Source organism: Acanthopagrus latus, chromosome 10 (genome assembly GCF_904848185.1).
Source record: "Acanthopagrus latus isolate v.2019 chromosome 10, fAcaLat1.1, whole genome shotgun sequence".
Lineage (NCBI taxonomy): Eukaryota > Metazoa > Chordata > Actinopteri > Spariformes > Sparidae > Acanthopagrus > Acanthopagrus latus.
Window position 1 is genome coordinate 5,255,365 of NC_051048.1, and position 20,016 is coordinate 5,275,380.

At 43.0% G+C, this 20,016-nt stretch overlaps 1 protein-coding gene across 2 annotated transcripts in view; it reads left to right on the forward strand.

The window, feature by feature from the left end:
• The window catches only part of si:dkey-172j4.3 (diacylglycerol kinase delta), a 75,507-nt gene that overhangs the window by 34,827 nt on the left and 20,664 nt on the right, over positions 1-20,016 (forward strand). Inside the window, exons 1-10 of one of the 2 annotated variants that reach the window (XM_037112410.1) lie at positions 4,296-4,719; positions 11,536-11,646; positions 11,842-11,922; positions 12,831-12,935; positions 14,637-14,769; positions 16,114-16,220; positions 16,323-16,448; positions 18,563-18,665; positions 19,081-19,240; positions 19,447-19,555. In XM_037112410.1, coding sequence (XP_036968305.1) covers positions 4,564-4,719; positions 11,536-11,646; positions 11,842-11,922; positions 12,831-12,935; positions 14,637-14,769; positions 16,114-16,220; positions 16,323-16,448; positions 18,563-18,665; positions 19,081-19,240; positions 19,447-19,555 — 1,191 coding nt within the window. In that variant the 5' untranslated portion in view covers positions 4,296-4,563. Of the gene's footprint in view, positions 1-4,295; positions 4,720-11,535; positions 11,647-11,841; positions 11,923-12,830; positions 12,936-14,636; positions 14,770-16,113; positions 16,221-16,322; positions 16,449-18,562; positions 18,666-19,080; positions 19,241-19,446; positions 19,556-20,016 lie in introns of those variants that run through there. The other variant, XM_037112409.1, reaches the window with a different exon arrangement.

The following is a 20,016-nucleotide window of genomic DNA, read 5'->3' on the forward strand; positions in this document are numbered from 1 at the left end:
CCTTGGAGCACCAGACTGGTGGGGTCTGCAGCATCAGGACGATCCAGGTGGGCGTCTGCTCGTGTCTCAAGCAGAGGACGGCCCGGCAAACACCCTCGCAGGTGTGTTTCTGTGCCGCCTGAAGAGCCTCGGATGTCTTGTGTGTCAAACTCGTCGCACTCGAATGCGAGCGGTGCTTAAAACAAGCGCTCAGAATCATTTCTAGTCAGGTTTTTTTTAAAGCAGAGATGGATTTGTCAGTCCACAGGGGGATCCCAGTGTGTGTTTCTATTTATAAACCGACACCCACACAGCTGGGAGGCAATGAAGAGTTAAAACCAGGCAGAATGTGACTGATGCAAACGACTGCACCACTCTCTCCTCCTCTTCATCTCTTTCTGTCCTCAGCCATGTTTCTCCCTAATTCTTCTCTCTCTCCCAGACATCATTTAAATCCCTTTCCTCGCCGTTTTCCCTCCCCGTGCACCCCATAACCTCGCTACCTTACCTCTCTTCCCTGTCCTTCCTCCCACCCCCTCATCTCTCTCTCAGTCTGCCATCTGCTGGTGAAAGTGGGCGACTGCAGCGCGTTTTAAAACCCACAGCCGGGTGACATTGGGGGCGCCAGCTTCATTTGGCATGCCGACGGCGTCCGTCTGGGGACAGCGTGGCCTCGTGATTACAAAAACACGACCGCGTTTGAAGGGTCAGGGGGTTCGGCGTCTGCAACAGCCAGTGTGTGTCTGTTTTAATTAGTCCTGGCAGAGACGACACCTGAAAGTGTCAGAGCGTCTGTGTCGCTTCCAGTAACTCATGAATAAACAGCTGCCGTCCGTTGTTGAGGGAAAAACTCCAGATTTACACAGAATTTAAATGATCTATCCTTAAAAATTAACCGATTCAGATAAATACATTCACCGTACATGGTTTTCATCTGTCGTTGAAAGCAGTCAAGTTAATGGTTTAGCAGCGTTTACAACAATACTATCACAATGAATGTAATACTTCAGGATAATTACAGTCAATGAGCCCAGTGTGAAGCATTTCCTGTGATGATTTGATGCTGTTTAATGAGTGTTATTGTGTGTGACAGTTCCAGTCATAAAAGAGGATGTTGCTATCTCTTGTCATATCCAATAACTCCTGAATAAACAACTTGAATGGCTTTAAATATAGCTGCAGCAGCAAATATGTCATAAAAAACCAAATGGGTTCTGCCTGAAATTGGAAGAACTGAAACCAGAAGATGCACAAAGTTATTATTCCAAAGTTTATTTGTGGAGTATCAGTGTGGAAAATTACAAAAAGAACACAACACTTATATATGTTTTTCTTGCTATCAGGCATCTGACATAATCCACACAAAAAATACACAATACATAATAGAAAAGGAAGTGATGGTACGTCATGGTTGCAGCATCAACACCGCGATGTGTACATGCACACAAGTTACGCTGCAGGACGTGTAGTGTCAGGTAAGTTGACTCAAACACATCCGGCTGCAGCTTTTTTGTGTTGTTTTGTTGATACAAAACAAAAATGATTATTTATTTACGGGTGGAGCTTTTCAAGTCGTCCGGGGAAAATTCCTGTCGTTTTCAGTATCACAGTTTATATCGCAGAAAATCAAAATAACACAATGTCATTTTTAAACCGAAAAGATATAAAATGGCAAGTTGCAAGAGCAGGAACTTTTTTAGTACAGCTTGTTGAATCGTTATGGAAGTGAATACTAAAGCGTATGTTGTTTCTTGTAAGGGACGCCAAAGACGGCAGTCACAGGGTTTCAGATTCAACTGAACATCGAAAGACTGAACTACACGTTGAATAGAATTGGAAACATGAGAAGGATGCTCTACTCTGAACTGTGTAAGTGTGCTGCATGTGAATATAGAAGAGGGGAGTATATTTAGCTGGGGGCCAGGTCCCAAACGTCATCTGAAAAATTAAAGATGTCGAGGACATCGTCCTGCTCCTCCTTGTCCTTGATTTCTTTGAGGTAAGATGAAATGTTTGGGGGTTTTTTAACGTTAACAGGACTTATTTACTGACTCTTTTGTAGAGTAATAGTATGACCTGTTGTGTCAGTAATTTGGTGAAGGCTAGCAATCCAACACTTTTTTTCTTGCAACTTTGTTAATTTAGGTTCAGTTTTCTTTCTTGCTTAGGCTCAGGCACAAAAATAACACTTGGTTAGGATCAGGTTAACATCATGTTTAGCTTAAAACACCTGTTTTGGTCACCACAAACACGCCTGGAGACTTCCTACGAAAAAAAAGAAAAGTAGAAGGTAATCTTCGCCAATAAAATGCCTGAAGATGGTCGACATTCTGTAACATATAACCAGTTCTGGTCACCAGAAAACATGCCATCGAGATGGTCCAGCTTCTGTAGAAAATAAAAGGTTTTGGTCACACAAACACGCCTGGAGATGGTTCGACTTCCTGTAATATATGCCTGGTTTTGATCACCAATAACACAGTTCCTGGAACAAATAGCCAGTTTGGGTGCTAGTAAAAACACCTGGAGATAGCCGACATTTTGTAATATATAGCCAGTTTTGTTCACCACAAATAATGCCTAGAAATTGTCCAAAATGCCGTAAAATGTCACTGGTTTTTGTCACCACAAAAAAGCCTGGAGATGGTCCGACTCCCTGTGATATGTACCTTGTTTTAATGTCACCAATAAAACACCTGGGGATCGTCTGACTTCCTCGAACAAATAGCCAGTTTTAGTCGCCAATAAAACGCCTGAAGATGTTCCGACTTACCGTAATATATAGCCGGTTTTGTTCACCACAAATAATGGCTGGAAATTGTTCGACGTCCTGTAAAGTATAGCCTGTTCTGCTCACTGCAAAAAACGCCTGGAGATGGGCCTCAATCAAAAGGTTTTTGAAGACTGATTTGCAGAATATATAGAATTGGAAACATGAGAACGAAGCGCTACTTTGAGCACTACGAGTGTGCCGCATGTGAATATAGAGGAGGAGTATATTTAGCTGAGGGTCAAGTCCCAAATGATAAAATTAGAATGTCGAGTGCATTCCTACCTGTCCTCCTGCTCCTTCCTGGCCTTGATTTCTGCTATATGACATAAAATAGATTTTTTTTTTTCCATCAGTATTTCACGTTCCAGCTCCCTTTGCAACAGAAAATTAATTAGGAATCCCAGTGGCACCTAATTACGGTCTGAACAAAAACAGCTCTCCTCAACATATTCAGCGTTAATTGATAACTTTGTCATGTTCGTATTAAGAGAGACGAGCGTGGATTCCTCGAGGCCTGCGTGTCTCTATCTGCCCTTTTCCGTGCCAGGGGAAATCCTGCTGCACAAACGGCCTCGACAGAGACAACAGGCCCGTAATCAGAGTCATTTCACATCAATAACTTAGCTACATGAAGCTGTTTGACCTCATTTTGCAATTGATTTAACCACGAGTGATTTGGATGGGGGGGGGGGAGGAAAAGTTTTAGTGGAAAGAAAAAAAAAAGAAAGAAAGAAAGGAAAGACTTCAGGGGATTGAAGGATGGAAGAGAGAGAGAGTTGGTGTGAGTGAGCGAGTCTGCAGGGAACAGCATGTTTCTGCTCATTAAAGACAGAATGATACGCCGACTGGCAGAAAACACACACACACACACACACACACACACACACACACACACACACTTGCTGTAATTTGCCTTGGCAGATGAGACACTGATATGACACTGGAAAGCCGTCGGATGACGACGCGTAGGCAGCGCGACACACACACACACTCAGAAAGAGAGTCATGACGGCTCATGCAGGACTGGGGGGACGCAAGTTTATGTGATCACAGTGACGTTTCTGCCGCTCTTTAACCTCCCAGACAGTCTGACATCATATGACTGACGCTGTGTGTGTGTGTGTGTGTGTGTGTTGTAAGTCTGATTTCACTCCTTGCATGATTTCATATCCTGTTTCGTGTGTGTTTGAAAGTGTGTGTTTGAAAGTGTGTGTGTTTGCTCCCAGACAGGTTCTCCCACTTCTATTTATAGCCTCAAGGAAGTAGGCTTGTTCTGGCATGAACACACACACACACACACACACACACACACACACACCCTCCTCTCAGGTGTGTGCCGCTTAAGATAAAAGGAAGGGGGGAGGTTATTTGCATGCTCCACCCTATCTCCAGTGTGTGTGTGTGTGTGTGTGAGAGCGAGAGAGAGAGAAACACACACACAGACATTCACAATGACACAGAGAGAGGTGTTTCCTGCAGCACACCTGAGGGGGCGTGGCTACCTGACAGGGGAAGTTTCAAAGAGAGGAAGTAGGTTTGTATTGTTTGAGGAGCTGCTGGCAGTGAAAAGTAGGGACGGCGCTGAGAGTGTGTGTAGAAATAGCGCCATAAAAGTAGAATAAATCATTTCCAAGAAGAGGAAGTAGAAAAAGATGGCTAGAGAATGATCCACATAGCGGCAGAGAAGAGGAAAAGTTGAGAGAGAGCAACTTCCTCTCCACCTTTTTTTTTTAATACCTGTGAGAGTCATACAGCTGCTGGAGTCAAAGGACACTTAGATAATTGGACGGCGTGAGAGTTATCCGTCATCGATGCCGGGGTTGTGTCAGCCCAGCGGGTGCTGCATGGCGCCCCTGTTGTTCCGCTGCAATGGAGGGCAGCAGGGGGACGACGACCAGCTCAGTCACGCCGACGAACTGGAGTCCAGTCACATGGAGAAGTCTCAGGGGAGTCGGCTGGTGGAGGAGGTCAGTGTGTGAGCGATGATGATGACGATGGCGTGGACACAGTTTTAAGACTTGTGTTCGCACTGCAGGAAGCTCGGTTGGTTTTAAGAAGCTTCTTTTGTAGGTCTGTAGTGTTTATGTGTTATTTTAAAGTCGGTAATCTGCTGTTAGAGACAGATTGAAGATCCTGCACGCTGCTCTGGCTCAGCATCACAGTTTATACCTTTTACTTTTGAATTTAGGGGACGTATAAGTCCCCTAAGACCTCCCTCAAGAGAGTAGTCAAGGTCCAGAGGGACTGAAACGTTGGTAAAATTAATAAACTGATGCTGAGCAAGAGCAGTGTGCTTCCTTTTCAAGACTGAATCGACACTTTTCAACGCACCTGCATTTGAGTTAGTTGGCTGTGTGATTAAAACTGTTGGAGAAACCCTGTTGGACGAGTACTGAGTCTGTCAATATTTGCGCTCAGGAGAGATCACAGGGTTTGTGGTTCCATCCCGACCTGCTCCTGTCCACATGGTCGGACCAGCGCCTCGCCTGGTAGCTCAAGGCCTTTGGTGTGTGTGTGTGTGTGTGTCTGAATGGGTGTTTGAGGTGCAAATTGTTGAGCACTTTAGATAAAAGAGCTGTATGAACACCTTTTACTGTCACACTTCAAGTCATAGTCAAAGCGATTTTAAGATGTCGATTTGGACTTTGGAAGAAATTGTGATGGTCATTTTTCCCATAAACTACTAACTGTGCAGATTAATCCATAAAGACAATCATCGTTTCTTGCAGCCCTAATCCTAACAATACATGCAACTGTTCCCTGAGCATATAGATATTTATTCTCTGTAATCTTTACATTTTTAGGAGGCAGAGAAGTAGTTTTTACTCAGGGAACCGTCTGGGCTGCGTCTTGGTCTCCCGGTCACTCGGCTCTCCAGGAAATAAATAGAAGTCTAGTGATTTTTTGATTGTTTACAGTGTTGCAGCGCTGAAGGTCAGTCAGGCAGGCAGGACTGTGGGTGAATTGGCGGGACGGGGGGCCTCAGACAGACGTGTGTGTGTGTGTGTGTGTGTGTGTGTGTGTGTGTACTCGGTTGTTAAATGACTCGAACGCGAGAAAAGAAAAGGGTTGAATCAGTCACTTCAGAGCCGCTCGACTGTGTGTGCATTTCGCAGATGAGTAAGTAATGTGTGGTAGTGTGTGCGTGCACATCAGGTCTACTGGGGCTGATTGTTTTGATGTAATTAGTCCTGCTCTAATGAATACACTGATCTGTCTGACAACATCTCTCAGCTGGAGAGGAGAGGGGAAAGAAAAACACCATCAAGGGTGTGGCGACAGTTTACAGAGCCTGACCTTTGCATATGGATTACATGTTGTGTTTATGCAGGGATATATGTACAGCACACGTGTGCCTTTTTTTTTGCCTCTGTGGAGAACAGCCGGCCAATCAGAAGGAAGCCAGACGTTTTATTAAGTCAACTTGTGGAGGATTATGAGGTACAGAAAAGGCCTTGAGGAGGTGTTGCAAGAAGGTCACACGTGTTGTAGCTGCATAATAATGTAAGTAAAGGTGGTCTAGTTTATTCTATATCATCTATAATATAGTTGTGTGTGTGTGAGGTTATACTTTGCACCCAGATTGTGGAGGTTTCATTCATTTCAAAGGTCAAAAAGTGTTACAGGTTAAAATAGTCACACTACAAACCAGATTTCAGTGGTTGCTGTTGATAAATCTAACCTCACCCTCATAAAAGTGGATACACCCATCTGTAAGCTCGCTTGCAACACACATAATATATAAACTTAGCTTCTCTAAACCCTGTGTTAGCTAATTCTTGCTAGTTGCCAGCCAGTCCTCACACTACTCCTCTCCCATGGTGCATTAAATGCGATTGAGGTAAAGATAATGGTTCTACTGTGGTAATTTTCAGGGCCTGTGAGTCACTTGTCTTATATCTAACTTAGTGAGGAATCTCCTCTGTCTGTTCCTCACATATCTTAAGGACCAGTAACCTGATCTTCTTCACACTTGGCAGGTTTGTTGCTGAGAACCAAAGGAAGTTAAGCGGTGAAATTGGTGCAATTTAGACACGCGACTCGTTCAATATTAATACATTTAGAATAAACGGAATAAGTCGCTCTGTGCGGCTAAAAAAGTTGAAATCTCGCTGTGGTACACACGAAGACCTTCTTCTCTTTAGTCTTAAACATGCACATGCTATAAGACTTTTAATATTGTGGAGCATCACACACACAGATGATGTTATTGTACCAATGGGAGCATAGCACCTACTTGCGTTATCTCATGGGGAAGCAGACCTAAACAAAATCGAGCTTGCATTGTATTTACAGCATTGGAAACATATGTTTGTCAAACAGGTAAACATCTTCATGACGGTGGGATTTATCACGCTTCTGTTATGTTAGCCTGCTGTAGTATAAGCTAGGTGCAGCTAACAAAAAATTCCACACAGATAACATATTTTCTGTTTTGCCAATTGTCCCAAAGATAATTTAACAGGAAAGTAAACTAGCCTAGCCCGATGCTAGCACCTGTATATAAGTGAAACAGCACCTGAAATGGAGCCACCGGCTTCTGTAAGTTTCCAGAGACATCAACATCCTGAGTTGGCTCTAACTCGCGGTACGTCCTTCAGCTATATATCAGCAGTTGCTGTGTCATTAGCCGCTTTTGCCAAACAAAAACTCTCTGATTAGCTTCTCGACTGATGGCTCCTGTTGGTGTTGCTATGGCAACCACGGATAAGCCTGATTGGTCGCACCTCGCCGTTATCTCCGATGTGGTTCAGTCGAAAGAGACCTTTACACCGTCTTGTTTGTGGGTTTTCTTCTTTTATCTTCCACTTCAAGCGCTGCCTGTTGTTTTGCTTTCTTCTCTTTCGCTCTGAAGGATTCCTGTTGGTTTAAAATTCCTGCGTTGCATCTTTAATGTGTTGTCTCTCCCGTTGTCACAGCACTGTCTCTTTTTCCTATCTCCTTCTGCTAATGATCCATACCATTTGGCAATCTATCATTGCGTCCACCATCAATCCTTCCCTTCCTCTTCCTCCATTTCCTTTCCTCTCTCTCTCTCTCACTCTGTAACAGATTTGCTCTCCCTCAGGGTATGAAAGCACATTTATTCTAAGAAAGAAACATGCACTGTGAGAGCGCGAGGGGCTGAATGTGCCATCACAAGGCCGGATATCTCCTGGACACACCTGTACACAAACGCATACGGGGGTTCAGTGGAGAAATGAGATAGTGATGGAGCGAGGAATTAGATTTATGGCTGTTTCGGAGGTTCGCTGTTGCCACAAAGATGGACAGAGGACGGAGAGAGTGAGACAGAAACACTTGGTTATAATAATCTTTTTTCCAGGAGCATGCAGCATGGTTGTTTAACCTGCTAAATTAGCAACGCGTGTCCAAACAAATGAACAACTTGAGTAAACCCGAGCTCCATTTACTCTTGTCGATGTGTCATTTCATATATCCTGTATCCAGATAAGACCCAGATGAGACTGAAGCGTGACATGATTATCATATCTCATTTCTTTGCTCTGCCTCACACACTTTCAGTTTCTATCCTGCATTTTAAAGTTCACACACTCTCCCGTCTCTTGCTGTCAGCCCGTGGTTTTGTTGGTAGTTGTCATGCAGCAGGCACTCGAATTATCCTTCAGGATGGATTTCTGGATCGTGCACAGATCGGGGGATCCTGCCAAGTCGATGCTTAGCCAGCCTCTCCGGGTCGTCCCTGTTGAGAACCCGAAGCTGGAGAAACATACCTGTGTTGTGGAAAGAGTCTTTTGTCGTTGCTCGTCCTGTGCTTTATTATTATGGTGCAATCTAGCAGTCTGCTCCTGATTTGGAGATAACAAAAAACAATATCCGTTACACCTCTCCCCCACTTGCCTTTTTCGCACTTCCTTATCGTATCATCCCGTGGTCGCCAAATTTGTGTCAATAAAGGTTTATGATATAGGAAATTTAGCCTAAATTCTATGTAAAACAACCAGGGACCGGTTGGCCAAATTACTTAAGTGTAAATATCATCACCCAGTTTTATTAGCTTGAGGTGGAAATTACCAGCGACACAAAGAGCCAAGATTATAACCATTGCAGCCAAGTGCCAACTATCACTTCACAGCCTTTTGTTCAGAACTATTTCAACATCTCTCCTATACGTTCACACACCTGAGGACGAGGTTTACCTTTTACCTGCAGGTTGTAGTGGCAGTGCAGGTTGTGCAAGCCTTGTCAGATGACGTGTTAGACGAGCCGAGTCACCGCGTTTGCTGATCAAAGTATGTCGGCATTCGACCCTGGGGCATTTTTGAAAGAGCAGCATGGTTCGTCACTCATTTCCCGTAGTGTCTGATGGTTTGTGACACATTGTGAGGTGTAACTAAGATGTCTTAAAAATGGTTGCGTCATTGTTTTCACTTAAAGTTTGTATAAAGGTTATTCTAGCACAAGTGAATGTATTTTTTTTTTTTAAATTAAAGCAACTAAGTTTCAGGTTTTTACAGGGCTTCTGGGTCATTTTAGGAACCTTTGTATATGTTATTTTGGGGGAAAAAAAAAAAATCAATTCTGTAAAATATGTTGGCTGAGTTTTGAGAATTTCCTAGTTTTTTGTTACTGGAAATTTTAAGACATTTCAGACTGAAAGCTGTTATTAAGGTTTAATATCTTTGGAAATGTGATGCCTAGTGCTATGAAATTTGGTAGGGGCATAGATAAAACAGTGAACAACACATTCAAATGAGTGAAAGGCACCAACACATTTTTATACTCCCTGCCGAAAATTTGAAAAAAAAGAGCAAAATACGGCGTTGGTGGCCTAAGAAGTCTCATACTGAGCTCTTTTAAGCTCTTTAAAATCATCAGAATCCAAGATGGGGCAAGAATGGCAAACTGACTTGTTGCCATTTTTGGCAAAATGGCAATAAGTCCATGAAAATATGTGTGAAAATGCAGTTTATGGGTCAAAATACCTTCCATTTGAGTCTTGACGTGTTTAATCAACTACCCATTCATTGTAGAGCCCGACCAATTTACAATCTTTGGGGCCAATTCCGATATCGATTTATCCTTCAAATGTGCTTATCAAACACTTATAACAACGAACAGAGGCGTGATATTGTACAGTTAAACAGGAACATTTAAAATGATCAGCGAAGCATGCTTTCTGCAGCATGTTGCCCAGATAGAAATCCATGATGTGAACAAAAACCTGTGTCTGATTTGACACAGCTGCGACCCTGCTGGATGTCGCCATTCAATCATTTCCAGTTAATCTGCACCAGCTTTATCACACTGCACGCGTGAAAACCCCAGAGACACCTGATGTTTGTTTTCTACGCCATGAAAGTATGCGGGAGGCACACACGCTTATCTCCCCGAGGCTTGTCAACAGAAGCTGATTTAATGAAAGCAGGATTGTCGCGACCGCTAACGTTCAGGTATGGTGGGAGAACCATCGGTAACGTGATCGGAGTTTTAAGATTAAATCAGCGTGTGTGATTGTGCTCCAGCATCCATCATCGGAGGGCCCCGGTATCCTCTTGTCGGAGAAAATGAGGATCTCCATGGCGACCCCCGATGTCCTATCTCAGATTGATTACCCATAGTGCATTCTGTCCTCTCAGGGCATGTACTCATAAATAGAGAGGAAGAGAAAAAGAAAGAAAAAAAACGAGTGCATGATAAGCAGAGACGCAGACGAGGATGCAGTCACACGACAGCCACCTCAGTGGAATCAGCGAGGGAGTTTCTGCTCTGTGAATTACCAAATCAGATCACGCGTTCTGGACGTGTTTGTAATTTTCTCTCGGACACGGTTTGCTGCACACTCCTACCTGCTGCACCACCTCATCACTGTTGCTCCGATAACAGCAGTGCAGGACACCTCAGGTGATTCCACTGCATTAACTCGACACACCGCATACCAACAATCGAATGGAGCTTCTTCCGTTTTCGATTAAACACGATTGTGCTATTTTTGGAAATATTTCAGGACTTTCCCACGTCTGATCATTAATTATCTCACACAAACCAGAACTAAAAACACTGGTTCAGTCCTTTTTAAAGAGTAACTGCACCAATTTTACATATCAAAGTGTGCTTACAGGTCTGAAAGAGTACGACTTAACATGTGAAAATAGTAGTTTAAAACCTTTTGTGGATCCAGAGGAAGCTGAACTTCCTCCAGTGATGACACTCAGTTGCATTGTGGGTATTGTTGTCTTCAGCAGTCCACTGGTGTAGCTGTACACTCCTTTATCACTGGCCCAAACTTATGCAGCAGAACCTTTCTTGTTCCACTCATTGTTCTTCCTTTTCAAAATCACAACTACATTATCCACAATGCAACTCAGCCACCAAGTTGATTAGATTGAATTCAGCTTCTTCCAGAGCCACAAGAGTCTTTGTACCACTTTGTCCAAATATCCCATAAGAGCTGTAAACACACTTTACTGTGTACAATTGGCGGAGTTACCCTTTAAGTAAATGTTTTGGTGATTGTCTGCCATCTTGACAGATTCAGTCCACACCTCTCTGCTTGTCTGAGCAGCTTTTCTCTGTTGTGTGTTCACCCCCCCCCCCCCCCCCCAAAAAAAAAAAAAACAAAAAACAGAAACAAGCCATCTGAATGACACTATCCAAACTGATCTCCTTCTGTTTGTGTGAACTCCAGGAAGAATAGCTGTCACTTTGATTATGCAGACGATCTGGAGGCTGTAACGTTTGCTTTTTTTGTCCTTCCCCTTTCCTCTCCTTCCATCTTTCTCCCCCCCCCACCCCTCCTTATTCTATCTTCCTCGCCGCAGAAAAGTGTGAAGGAGGGAATCCTGTTAAAGCAGACCAGCTCCTTCCAGAGATGGAAGAGGAGGTACTTCAAACTCCGAGGGAGGACCCTCTACTATGCCAAAGACTGCAAGGTACAAAGACGTCTGAAACATCCTGCGGCTGCATGAAACCCAAATCATTTCTGATATAAATACATTTATACCAAAGCTGTGACACAGTATAGAATGTTTTTGATCAAAGTGGTAGGAAAAAGGGGTGATAGTACATACAATACATGGATAAGGTGCAAGAAAAGATAAGCTGATGTTTGTCTTTCTTGGCCTCAGTCTCTGATTTTTGATGAAGTGGACCTGTCGGACGCCAGCGTGGCCGAGACCAGCACCAAGAACATCAACAACAGCTTCACGGTGAGCAATACGGCCGATCATGAAACGTCAAAAAACTGGTTTAAGATAAGTTTTTTTAGGCTTCAAATCCAAGACTTGAGTTTGGAAGTGCCTGAAACCTGCAGTCTTTCTAATGGCCAGCAGGGGGCGACTCCACTGGATGCAAAAAGAAGTCAGGTTGTATGTAAGCTAATGAGAAAATGACCCTACTTCTCACTTGATTTATTACCTCATTAAACAGTTTACTGTAGAGTTTATGGTCTCAATCTCTAGATCCAAGTCTTCTTCAACACAGCTTGATGTTCATCTAGTAAATTATGATCCCACTGAGCGTAAAAATGGACGATAAAGCTTGGCTACCCAGGTGCGTCCTTGGGTTCTCACTCAGATCCAATCAGGATATCGTCCCTCATCCCAAGCTCCACCCTGTCATCCAAATATGGTCTCTTTTAGATCCAAAAAAAGCCAAAATGGCAACAAACATAACACTTGGGGCTTTAAAATGGTCGTCCATTGATGTAGAAGCCTGAGGAACAAATTATTAAATGAGGCACGTACGTAGAATTTACAGCTACAGCAATTAGTAAATGAGCAATCAGAAATAAACTGGTTGCAAATTAATTTGATCATTGATACATATTTTAAGTCAGTTTCCAAGAAAAGATGTCAAACCTTTGCCAGTTCTAGCTTCTCAAATGTAAAGATTTACTGGTTATCTTTGTCTTTTATATTTTATTTTTGCCATTTTATAAGCTAAACTAGTAATCAGTTGATCCTAAGATTATTAGTGGATTAATCAGTGATGAAAATAATCATTAGTTGCCACCGCTTTCTATTTGCCTGCAAAGGAGATATTCCTACAGGTCGGATGAGAATTTTTAACCTCTAAGCTCAGATTCTCTCTCCATCTTTCCATTCGTCATTCACAGGTGATCACTCCATTTCGCAAACTAATGCTATGTGCCGAGAGCAGGAAGGAAATGGAGGACTGGATCGGCGCTCTCAAATCCGTCCAGAAGTGGGAAACCTATGAGGTGAGTGTTGTTAACATTGTGCTGGCTCAGAGTCTGAGAAATGTGCCAAATGTGGTGATCCTTTGACAAAAACCAGTCGTGACAGTGTAACCTGTTTTGATGAGAACACTCGACTCCTTAAGTCTTCTTCCATCTGTTCTGCACTCAAACTTGTCACTTTTTCTGCCATCTTGGAGAAACATACTCTCCTCCTCCCTCTTTCCTCCGTCCTTCTGTTTCTCTTATCTGCTTTTCATTTGAGCTCTTTGCCAGCAGATTGATGCCTCTCATAAAATCACCCCCTCTGCTTTAATAGGCTGTAAAGACAGCTGAAGACTGCGAGCTGCTCTCCTCGCTGAGCTGAAATTCTCTCAGGTTCTTTTGTCCTTCCGTGTTCCTCCGTGTTTTTTAGGGTTTTTTAATTTATGTCATTGTCAGAATCCTCTAAGTTCATATGTTGCGCCTCGTTATTTCTAGTGTTAGTGAGTTAGTGTTAGTGAGGGGGGAAGATCAAGCCGTGGATAGCGGCGTCTGCAAGTTAATCCTCATTTTGGATATGACATTGTGATCTCTCCAGAGTTATGAGAACTTTCTGAAATGGAGGAAAGAAGATCAGTTTGACAGCACCAACGTCACAGTCTCGTCCTACCACAGGGACTCATTACAGAAACTTGCTAAGTCTCCTTCCTGAGTTTAGGAGTTTTAAAATATGTTTCCTAATGGCATTTTGGTTAAGAAAAATCCTGTATGTTACTTTTTATATAACTTATTACAAAACCATCCAAACTGAATAATTTCCTAAGATATTGGCCTGCCGGAGAAGCTACCATCAGTGCTAGCCTGTTGGAGAAGCTAATGTTGTTGTTAGCCTGTTGGAAAAGCTAATGTTGTTGTTAGCCTATTGGTAAAGCTAATGTTGTTGTTAGCCTGTTGGAGAAGCTAACGTTGTTGTTAGCCTATTGGAAAAGCTAATGTTGTTGTTAGCCTGTTGGAGAAGCTAATGTTGTTGTTAGCCTGTTGGAGAAGCTAACGTTGTTGTTAGCCTATTGGAAAAGCTAACGTTGTTGTTAGCCTGTTGGAGAAGCTAATGTTGTTGTTAGCCTGTTGGAGAGACTAACGTTGTTGTTAGCCTGTTGGAAAGGCTAACGTTGTTGTTAGCCTGTTGGAGCGCCGCACACTTACAACATCTTGACTGTTGGACAAGATAGCACTGATGCTAGCCTGTTGGAGACGCTAATATTGTTGCTGGACTGTTAGCTTTAAATTTCCTGGACCATCAGCTTATAGCTCTCGTTTTCCATGAGAACAAGCTAGCTATCCAGAGTAGGAAGAAGAAACTTAAGATCGGAGGAGCATTTTCATTTTCTGGTATGAGGCCTGAAGCACTGCTTATACTCAGGCTGTATTGACCTCTTTCAGCCAGATCAGTCAGCTGTGCTCTTATGTTTCTCAATCCTGGGGCCACAAACTTTAATATGTACTGCTGATGTCATTATCATATCCTTGTACCCATGCGCCCTCTGGCTGCTTGGTTCAGCATGAAATTTAAAAAGTCAGCACCCTGCCCTCTGCAGCATCTCTCCTCCCCCTGGTCAGTTACTTGCGACGTCGCGCTGCGATGGTTTTTGTTTTTCGTTTCTCTGTGTTTCCACCTCCGAAGCCGAGCCAGTTTGAGACGAAGCGCTGACGTCCTCTCCTTCCGTGTTTCTCCTTGCCCCTCAGGCCAGCCAGTTCAACATGGAGCATTTCTCCGGGATGCACAACTGGTACGCCTGCTCGCACGCCAGACCGACCTTCTGCAATGTCTGCAGAGAGGCTCTGCCAGGCGTCACCTCCCACGGCCTGTCCTGCGAAGGTACACAGACACACACACACACGAGTACACACATTTAGAGACACATTCGTCAAAAGATTCAGCTAACTCTTTTCTTACAGGGACCTTTTGTACCCTCGTTACTGACAGTCTTATCATTATAGAACAGTATCTGGTGTGTGTCACTGTGACTGTGTGAAGAAGTGGGTTTATAGCTGCTTATTGCTGGGCGAGGCAGGTTTCCTCACAGGTGTGACGCACTGACGCCTTCCAGACAGCTGAGTGAAATCAGTACTTCAGAAGTCATAATCGGTACCTCAGAAGTCATATACTGTTTTGGGAGTTTTAGGTCAGTTGAGAGTATGTATTACTGGGAATTTTGAATTTAAAATGTATTACCAGTTTATTAGTTATTGTTTTTCATGTCCATTGACTTTATAAAATATAAAATTTTGTGATTCTTTCAAAAATCCTGCAAAAGTTCAAAGTCTTAGCAAGTAAACTTTCTAAATTCCTCTTCAAAATAGCTCATTACACTTCATATAAGACACAATATGAAGAAAGTAACATTTCAGTCCGTCAAAGTGATTTGGTTTTGGGCTATTTTCACTTGTTTTTATTTCTACTTTGTACATGCAAGAAACACCTTGTATTTGTTGTTTTGGTTTTGAAGTGTTGTACGTGGCTTTTTTTCCCCCCATTTCATCATGATTCATATGAAAGGTGTTGGTGGAAACGCTACGATCATTCATTGCTACCTGCAGACTCTGCAGTTGCATCGGGCCTCCGAAGTCAAACAGTACGCAGATGATCTTGCCTAATATATTTAGAATTAAACATTGTTTTTTGCATGAGAAAGTGACATTTTTACAGGTTTTTTCCAGCTTTTTTTTTATTACTTAACACATTTGTTATGAATGTGAAGGAAAAATCTTGCAAATTGCATGTCATAATGCAGATTCTTTAAATCCTGTACATTTTAAGACGATTCTTGATGCAGGGGAGCTCCATTGTTCCAATTTCTTATGATTGTTCACACATGTAGCCATTTTTTGTCTTGAATTAGACCAGATTAATGCATTTAAATAGTTTAACATTTGGCATAGGGCTCCTTAAAACACAATATTTTCTGTGATTATTTCTGCCTGAGTCACATGGAAAGATTTAATCAGCAATGGTGTTTTTCTGAACAATGAAGAAAACAACTCCCATGATCTCACACTCCATATTTTGTTTTGTTTGGACTGAGAAACCCAGAGAAGCAGATATTATTGTAAGAAAACGTCCATCCAACGCTCAGTAAACTACACTGTGGTGTAAATCTAAATGTCAGGGCTGTTTATTTGAGTTTGTCTAACGTGACATTTATTGATCTGTCCTCTGCAGTTTGTAAGTTCAAGGCTCATAAGCGCTGTGCCGTTCGCTCCACCAACAACTGCAAGTGGACCACGCTGGCCTCCATAGGAAATGACATCATCGAGGACGAGGAAGGGGTGAGTGAACCGCTTGTCCTCCCCGTGTTGGAGCTCTAACAATGTGTCAGCTCAGGACAGCTGATGTCTCATGCGCTCTGCATTTGTCTTCATTTTCCCCAGGTGTTCATGCCCCACCAGTGGCTGGAAGGCAACCTGCCCGTCAGTGCCAAATGCGTGGTGTGTGACAAGAACTGTGGCAGCGTGCGGCGACTGCAGGACTGGCGCTGCCTCTGGTGCAAGGCCATCGTAAGTGGGATTGATTGTGGCATCTGTCCTGTCAGAAAACTGTCTCATCAAATCAGCGTTTTGTGTTTATTTAAGGGACATCACTGCTGTTAGCTGCAAAGTTCTTTTAGAGTTTAAAATAGAAAGTCGTCGATGATATAAATGTGCTGATATCCATGGTAACAGAGGGCCCGTCCAGTTGGTAAAGCTGTCCCGATTAATTATCCGTGTTGTGGGAGGAGAAAACATGTCTGCAGCGAGCCAAAACTCTCATCTGAATTTCCAAAATTGTGGCTTGTAGCAGCTGTCTAAATGCAAAGAAGCTCCTTCAAAACAACTATTCATGATAAAACAGGAAGTGACTCAGCCTTCAAAACAAACATCAACATTTGTCACTTTTAAAATCCGAAATGTTGGAAAAGGGAAACAGAATTTTTTTTTTGATATTTTTGTCCAAAACTCTGTCAGGAAGACCAGGAATATGTTGTTTTCTTTATTTTGTTGACCAAACAATCTGAATATGTTGAAGTGAGACGTGCTCTGGAACTTTTCATTGTTCACTCACTCGCTGGCCGCTCGAAAGTATCAAGGTCTGAAAGTTCACTCGAGTCATCAGAGTAATGGGGTCGCACTTAAGATGGCAGCGCTATCCCTGAGGAGGAGGTGGTGGTGGAGGAGGAGGTTGAGGGGGAGGAGGAGGAGGGCAGGTTGAAAGGAGAAAATGAAATGGCGCTGATGAATTTCTGCCAGCTCCAGGGTTACTGAGTCTGACCTCATGCTCCGATCGCCTCAAGCATTATGAAGAGAGTCGTTTTCCCGTGCAAGGACATTAGCGGTGCTAAGTGTGGCCGGTAGAGCCAAGGTGGAAACTAAACCTCCACCCTCTGAGGAAATCTCCTCACAGGACTAATGCTGAAGGACTTTAATGCTGAATGTTTGATTACAAAATGAGTTTCCAACTCCTGTAAGGTAAAGCTAAAACCCTAATAGTTATAGATAAACAATGAATCAAATCCCTACATGTTCTGTCAGACCTCCTGACCCTGATATATTCAGACAGACAGAGTTATCTTGTGAATATAGTGGAGCGTTCAGCAGCTAAAGAGCCCGATGTTTCAATCGGGAGGTGGAGGAGACCAAAAAAGGAGCAAAAAGGTAGACAGGTACAGGTTGAACCTCACAACCTGTACTGTATCAGGACTACAAACTGTTATAAGCAGGTAAGATTCAAGATTCAGTTAACTTAATCACCTCATCCAAACACAGACAAGGGAACCACTCACTCGTGAATTAAGACACATTCAAACAGTTTGAACAGATAAGAAAGAAAAACAGATAAATGCATGAATACAGTAAAATGTTATGGACAGACACATGCACACAGGTACCTCATTTCAGAGATTAACCGCCCGAACAATGACCTACTGCATCAAGTGCATCAAGTGCAGAGTAAAGCGAAAACATTTCACACCTACCCAATAATTAAACAGCTACTGAGCAGCTCGCAGTGGAGAGTTAAAGGTGTTAAGAAGGCGTACAGCTTCAGAGTATGTGCTGGTTGTTCTTGTCTGAATACGTTCCCGTCTTTTGTGAGATGGTAGATAATGTAAAAAAAAAAAAGGCTGTTAGCTAGGTGGGAGGAGTCCTTAAGAACATTAATGCCTTAAATGGTCAACACAGGTGTACAAATATTAGAGGGAAGTGAAGAAATCAAACAGAAAAGTACAGTTGAATATTCCTTTAAGACACAAACTCAGAGTTACAAGGCATGTAACTTTACACCGTCTCACTGTTCCACTTAGCAAAGACTGAATTGCCTTTTTGAGTGTTTAGGGCAAATTAATTGTCAGTGTGCGCGCACACACACACACACACACACACACACACACACACACACACACACACACACACACACACACACACAGAAACACACAGAAATGAATCAGAGTGGTATTTGTAAAGGTTATAGAACTGACATTTGGTGGGTTTCAGAGGGATGTAATGACCTTTCTGCTTCTACTGAAATATAGAATTACTGTGGAGACCACTGACTGTGTGTGTACGTGTGTGTGTATATATGTGTGTGTGTGTGTGTGTGTACGCGTGTGTGTGTGTGTGTACGTGTATACTTGCAGGTCCACAACAGCTGTAAAGAACAAATGGGGAAGGTGTGTCCCCTGGGTCAATGTCGAGTGTCAATCATTCCTCCCACTGCACTTAACAGCATCGACTCGGATGGTGAGACACACACACACACACACACACACACACACACACACACAGACACACACAGAGACACACACTTTCGTACATTAGGTTCAGAGTTCATGAATGTCGCCCTTCGTCTCCATTAGTGTAAATCCTTCAGACGCAGAAGCCGTGACATTGTCAAGATCAAGATGTACCTCGTATTTTTGGTGCGACAACAGTTTAAATCACCATTTTTAAATTTGAGCCTGCTTCAACAAACCTTTCTGATAGTTTACTTTCGGAAAAGAAGAATATTTGCAACATATTTTGTTTTATTCCTACATATTTTGCGTATTTTTCTCTCTCTGTGTCTCTCTCTCTCTGCCAACGTTTGGATTTAAACCTGAGAAACGTTTCCATTTTTCCAAACACGGTTATTGATTTTACGAAACTTCCCTGTCAGGCTTCTGGAAGGCCACCTCGGCGTCGTGCACCAGCCCTCTCCTGGTCCTCGTCAACTCCAAGAGCGGAGACAACCAGGGGGTGAAGTTCCTCCGCAAGTTCAAGCAGCTCCTCAACCCGGCTCAAGTGTTTGACCTGATGAACGGAGGACCGGAGCTCGGGTACTCGACTCTTTCTCAGTAATTACGAATAAAACGATGAGCTCATAGTTTCACCTGCGCACAGTAGGAGTTTGTCACGACCGGTTTAATGCACTTCAAGTGCCGATAGCTGCCTCGTCAGCACATCTACCGTTTTTAACATGTTGTGCTCATCTTCCTCTCCTCTCTCTCTCTCTCTCTCTCTCCTCCTCATCCTCCTCCCTCAGCCTCCGCCTCTTCCAGAAGTTTGTGACGTTTCGTATCCTGGTGTGCGGAGGAGACGGCAGCGTGGGCTGGGTGCTCTCAGAGCTGGATAAACTCAACCTCCATAAGCAGGTGAGCTGGAGGAGGAGGAGGAGGAGGAAGAGGAGAAGGGGATGGTGATGTAACTCTGGAGATGACTGCAGGGAGATGAAGAAGTTTTTGTGTTTTTCATTATTTTTGGCTTTGTTTGAGTTTTCAGAAGGCGGGGCTGCTTGTTTCAGTTTAGTTTGGATTGTTTGAAAATGTTTAGTTTTGGTTTAGTTCGTATTTATTTTAGTGTTTTGTTTTTTTTTTTTTTTTAGAAGTTATCTCAGTGATCCAGTAATGCCTCCTTTGATCGAATCAACATAAACTAAAGACATTTTCTAGGTACTTTTACTTTATGTTAGTGAGTTTTAGTTCACGATATTGTCACAGTAAGTTACTGTGAGTTTTTTCACACCTAGTTTTAGTTGTTTTGTCCTATTTTTAATTATCTGTATTTAACTATGTGTAGAAAACAGTGATGGGTAAGACAAATCAAAAAGCTACTT